Source organism: Argiope bruennichi, chromosome 11 (genome assembly GCF_947563725.1).
Source record: "Argiope bruennichi chromosome 11, qqArgBrue1.1, whole genome shotgun sequence".
NCBI classification, from domain to species: domain Eukaryota; kingdom Metazoa; phylum Arthropoda; class Arachnida; order Araneae; family Araneidae; genus Argiope; species Argiope bruennichi.
In genome coordinates, this window is record NC_079161.1 from 34,570,522 (window position 1) to 34,577,201 (window position 6,680).

The window sequence follows — 6,680 nt, forward strand, 5'->3', positions numbered from 1 at the left end:
TACTAAATTTCATATATTTAGATCATTACGTTTTTGAGTTATCGCATTTAAATTCTTGTGAAAAAACAGACCGATAGACGGCCAAATTCTTAAATTTATTTCCAAATCTGATATATATCCACACCTTAGATATTAAATCTGTATGCCAAATTTTACCCATCTGGTTTCTCTCATTTTGTAGCTATCGTTAAATTAGAGGAATTGATTTTGTTCAAAATTTGATAGAAAGCTACAAATTTGGAATAGAGGCCATATATTGAATTTCAATTGCCTCAAAGCGTTTTTATGTATAGTATTCAAAGTTGAAAGTAATTCCAAAGAAGTGTTTTTCCTATTCTGAGAAGTTTGAAATATGGAGACCAGTCTATATCTTATTCGAGCTTTTTGATGATTACAGTACTACTACTTTTTTGTATATTCCATACATGAGAAAGTTAAAATTTCTCCATGTAAAATGTTATTAATAACATCAAAACACATAATTTCTAGAATTCGAAAAAATCGTCCCTAGATTAGGATTATGTTATCTACAGTAGGTAACGATGATAAAGTCACGACAGAGAACCAGCTCTAGGGATAAGCAGAGTGACATCTATAAAAACTCCAATACCCAATCATAAAATTGAAAATTAATGTATATTATATGGCTGCCAGCTAGAGAGCATCTTTTCATAACCGGTGGAAATTGCTTAAATTAATATTTAAAAAATGTAGGAGGATATTTTTGGGAACTTCAGATAGTAGAATCATATAGCAGGTATATTCTAAAGAAATTCGTAGAGAATCAGATGGAATTTTTAGAAACATTTGGCAGAAGTATTTTTGATATGGTCCAAAATTTATTTCATTTTAAAATCGGTAGGCACTTAGTATCAGGCATTTACGATTTTCATTAACTGCTGGCTTGCAGAAAGTGAAGATTCCTTTATTTCTTGAATATGGGGCGAAAATTTGTGGAACCGAATACCTTTTTTTTATTAGGGTGCCCTATAAGTTTCTTTCCTATTTCTAATATGAAATAAATACACAAACATCACTGTTTAAGATATTATTTAGTTTGTTACATAAAAACCCTTTTTCTCTATTACCTTCTTCCATCTCTCAGTAAGCCTCATTAGGCCTTCTTTCCAAAATTCTTATGTTTTGGACAAGAAATAATCCTCGAGGTGCGCTTTTATTTGGCTGATGGATTTAAAGCGCTTATCGCGGAGAGAATTTTTTACGGTCAGGAAGAAGTAATAATCAGATGGAGCGAGATCTAGAGAGTATGCAAGATGCGGTAAAATATAATAAATATATCAAACTGTAAGAGCTTCTCTCTTACGACTAATGCAATATTTGGTATCGCGTGATGATGATGAAAAACAACGCCTCGCCGGTTCATTAATTCTGAACGTTGTTTTGTTGTTGTTGTTGCTATGGCAGCTTTTAATTGATTCAGTTGACAACAGTATTACGTAGAATTTACTGTTTCATATTGAGGTAGAAGCTCCAGAAAATTACGCCTTTCCAATCCCACCAAATGGACAAAAGAACTTTTTCGGAGTGTAGTCTCGGCTTGGGGTGTAGTCGAGCCTCTGGTACGACTGAAACTGATGAAATAGATGGCTAATAGATCGGCTTGCATGTTTGCACAAGCAGAGTCAGACAAGGCCATTCATTATGCGATGAGAAAGAAACTTTTGGGACACCCTAATACATGCTTTTATTCAAATACCTTCTTTAGAATAGCATAATGCTTCTTATATCGTTTGAATAATTTATTTCTAATCTATTTATCACTTTCTTCTTCATGTGCTAGAATTCTGAAATTTCCTGTGCTTATTGAAACATATTTTCAGAATATAATTATCAATTATAATTAAATTTAGATTCCGTATAAAAAATTCGTCTATTAGAAAAAAGGGGGAGTCTATTAAAAAAATAATTGCTAAAAAACGTTTTTATTAAAAAGTGTATATTTATTATCTATTTAAAAAATATTTCTCTGTCAAGAATCTAGGAACAAAAATAGCTGAAATGTAAGGCAATGGAAATATATTAAAGAAAACAAAATCATATCGTTTATATTCGTTATTATAATGTATTCTCAATATAATTAATATTCAAATTCATTTAGAACATTTCTATCAGCACCTCATGCATTTATTACTTTCTTCACTTCTAGATATTTAATTTTAAAAAAACTTACTGTTTTTAAGAACACTAATAAAAGGATTTTTTAAAATTTATTTCATTCATATTGAATTGTGTTAAATATCTGTCAACTGCTTGCCTATTTATCTATTCAAATGTGAAAGCAGTAATAATAATAATAAAAAAACTAAATAAATTAAAATTTGACCAGAATTGTAGAATTACATCAAATTTTAGAGCCAAATAGTCAAAAGGGAGGAAGCATAAAATTTTCATCATTATATCACAAAGCTAAATTTAAAAAATCTGCCATACTGTAAGCATATATAAAAAAAAAAATTGAAAGAATAGCACTCCTGCTGATTTTTAATGAAACGAAATAGAGAAAATATCAAATATTGCTCATTAAATTCTACTGAAATGGGTATAATTAATATTTGTAGCAGAAATTACAAGTTTTAAAGATAAAATTCAATCATTTCAATATTTGTATCCTAATTAAATGAAAATATGTTTTGTAACAGTGCTCACTTATGAACCACAACAATACATATTTAGCATTGTGCAGAATTTCTCAATCTTAAATTATAATCGAAATCATAAAAGGGGCATAATGGTTTTAAGTAGTCAGTTTCATTGTTATGAACAGAAAGAATATACTAAGCAATTACAATTAATTTGTAATTCTATAGTACAAATATTACTTTATGAGAATGATAATTTATCTTTATACAGTATGATACAGCTCACAACAGTAATTAGAGTTTATAAAATCACTTAAATTCACAAATTTAAGATTTCTGAAAATGCAAATTTGCAATAATGTTTAAAAGCAGAAAATCATATTTACCCAACTATTTTTAAAAAAATCATTTATGAGAATTCTTAATCTTGATATTTTCTTTTAAATAAGAATTTAAGCATGGATTCATTTGAGCAATGAAAATTCTCTACAATAAAAATATAGTTTTTAATATTAAATTCAATAACCTTATATCAAAACTTTGTATTTACTATATCAAATATTAAATATTCTACTTCATGAAAATGACAAAACTAGTTTAACTATATTTACGTCCCATTTTCAATCAATGTAACGATTATTTTGACATGGAATTGTGACTTTAAATTATAATCAGATGACACACACCTCCTTTCTAAATTTCTATACCAAACCAGCAGGAAAATATTTGATACTGTGGGATTCAACATCATAATAAGCCACATTTATGCTTCAATGAAATAATGTTTCAAATAGGGACTCCGCCAGTCACAAACTAAGACCAGAATCACAAGGCATGGAAATATTATATACTAGCCGCTTTTGGCGACCAGCCGGTTCGCCAATCTTAATGTTCATTTAAATTTTAATAATTAAATGGGTTGAACCGGAGTTTAACCCCCTTCTTCGCCCAGTTGCGATAACGCGCCAAAGCTGACAATCTTTATTATGCACTATAATTGAATATCTGCTCCTTTGCTTTTGAACATTTCGCAAGACCGTTGTTGGCGATTTTTAAAAATTGTGCCACGCAGGGGTTAAACTCCGGTCGTACCATTAAATATTTTACGCAATTCCAACTTTAATAGATTCTTCATCAAAATATTTTAAAACTTCAAATTTTAATAGTCATATAATTCACTCATAATATTATAAAGGCCTTCAGTCATAACGTAATATGTATCTCTCTAATTTTATGTTACCTCTCGTAGAATTTATGTTTTAAATTAAAGTGTAAATGATTAATCTGCAATTAATATAATAATATTTTTTACTGAAACAAAGCATTTTTTTTAATAATATGATTACTGATAACAGAGTCACTGAGCGTTTAAACTTTATGGGCACTAAAGAATATCTTTCTTAATTTATGTAATATCTCAAGAATTTGTCAACAAAATTTTCTCAGATTCATCATGAACATATCGATTAATGAACAATGTTTCATTTTAAATGCATCAAACACTAAGAAAATAAAATGAATCGTTTAAAATAATCGGTCGAAAACAGGTTTAAAAAAACTACTTAAAAACGATGTAGTTAAAACTATAAGCATATACAAAAAGATATATAACTAACATAAATACAATTTAATTACAAAAGCATGCAACTAACCTAAAAATAATTTCAATCACTGAAAACAGGTTAAAAAAAACTACTTAAAAAACAGTGTACTTAAAACTATAAGCGTATACAAAAAATATATAACTAACATAAATACGATTTACTTGCAAAAGCATGCAACTAACCTAAAAATAATTTAAATCATCCGTTGATATGGTTGTCATGACAACAATTAGAACAATGCGCATGCGTGAATTTTCTTCGTCAGTTGGGTAACGCAAATGCGTGAATTTTTCTACGCCAGTTGGGGTAACGCTATGCAGATTATACATTTTTAATTTCCTTTATTCTGTGTTATTTTAATTCAAAAGTACTTCAGAATGAATCTGAAACATGGATTAATTAACAATGTTTAATTTTAAATGCATCCAACATTAAGAAAATAAACAGAATCGTTTGAAATAATCCGCCGAAAAATATTAACCCTAGCCTCATTACTGTTGGGAGAAAAAAAAACTGAAGCCTTACTCCTTTGGCGATGGAGAAAATGGAAGATTTTTTTGGCGAGAAAGTTGGCGGTAGGGAAAATGGAAGATTTTTTTGGCGGGAAAGTTAGTTTTTAATTAATAATTAAAATTCTAATTAAAAATTCAAAAAAAGGGACCCCAGGTGCACATTCCCGACATCTAAGGTATACATGTACCAAATTTGATAGCTGTATGTCAAATGACCTGGCCTGTAGAGCGCCAACACACACACACACACATTGAGCTTTATTATAAGTATAGATTAATAAATGATAATCTGCTTTTCTAAAAACCATTGAGAATTAAAATAGTTTCTCTTTATAATTTTACAGAACTATGTGATGTCAGATTATAAACTACATGGCCATAGAGATGCAGGATGTACAGAATGCCCAGGTAGTGCTTTTTATGCTCTCATTAAGACCTGGCCTCATTTTGAAGGTGGCCCCTTACCAGGATACACATGTAGAGGAAGGTGACATAAAAAAAAGACCTTCAGAAGGCAGTACAAGATTTATAGTGCAAATTCATATACATTGAATAAAGCAAAATGTATATTTTAAAACAATTCAAAATATACTGTGTACATATTTATAAAAATAAAATGGTTTATGAAACAAATTATTTTTTTTATATTTTGCATTATGCAATAATATTTACAGTTAACTTTTGCCAAAGATGGAGGGGGGCTATGTCATAAATTAATGCATACAGAAAAACTATGTTCATTTTCAATGGAAAAAACAATGTTAATTACAATCAGTGATGAATATAAACATTTTGTGGCTCTAGGTAGAATACAACCCTCCCCAAAGCCCCTAATTTAATAAATTAATCAATCTATTTCGCATTGCAAAATATATTTAACTTAACATTCTGTGCATTATAATTACTATGTTATACATCTTTCCAATTAGATAATTTCCTTTTCTCGTAAAAGGCATAAAAAAAAGGGATCATCTAATTATACAGCTAATTCGAATATCAAACACAAATCGAGGCAGTGAACTTGTTAAATAATATGCTAATGATTCATTTTTGGTTTTTTATTTTTTTTTTTATTTTAATAATGATTTTGTAAAATTAGTTCAGTTTTATTTACGTAAATGCAGTTTTTTTTAACTATTTATTTATTTATTATGACTCGTGACTTCTGCATCCATGTTTATACACAATGTCATTCAAGCAAAGATTTGGCGTTTATAAATACAATAGCTACAAAAATATAACAACAACAAAAAAAAAAAAAAATCCTGATGAAGTATACTAGATAAAGTGTTAACATTATGCTAATATCTATTTAATCATTGAATTATTTTCTTTAAAATATATATATTTATTTAATGGGCAATAGACTACTAAAATCTATTTAAATGGCTTGCTTGTGGATTCCCTCTAGTAAGTTAAGGAAAAAGATAGTATTAATCTATTTGCCCAATATATAACCTATGCATTTCAATAATATTGTGAACAAACATGGATGCATTTGCCTGTATCACCTCAAGCAATTAACTAGTCAAAAGTATGCCATTAAATACAATTCAAATTAAAAAAGAAAGTATAATCTAAGCAATCTTAAAAATGTTGCAAATATTACAAGACTAATAAATTTTAACCCTTAAATCTATTTTAAATAATATACATTTATTTTAAATAACAAATTTACAACTTTTGTACAGAAACATTATAAGTGTGGCCATAGATTTGAAGTAACAAAATGTTATTTCAATTATGAGACACATGAATAAAAAAAAAAAAAAAAAATTCCTCAGATGCCACAAAAGACAAAATGTCATAAAAGTTACATAAAGTATAAAAAATTTTTAACATTAAAATCTGATTTTACCTCTTTTTAACCAAAAAATAGAAATTATAAAATTAATTTAAAAAAATCTCCACTAAATTTGTCCACACAACTGAAATAACCATTTTAATAGAATCCATAGTTGATT

At 28.2% G+C, this 6,680-nt stretch overlaps 1 protein-coding gene across 1 annotated transcript in view; it reads left to right on the plus strand.

Moving 5' to 3' along the window:
• Positions 1-5,349, plus strand: part of LOC129956513 (peptidoglycan-recognition protein LF-like) — a 74,062-nt gene extending 68,713 nt beyond the window's left edge. The window contains exon 10 of the mRNA XM_056068433.1: positions 5,061-5,349. Within this exon, the coding sequence (XP_055924408.1) occupies positions 5,061-5,207 (147 nt within the window). The 3' untranslated portion in view covers positions 5,208-5,349. The remainder of the gene's footprint in view (positions 1-5,060) is intronic.
• The last annotated feature ends 1,331 nt before the right edge of the window (positions 5,350-6,680 follow it).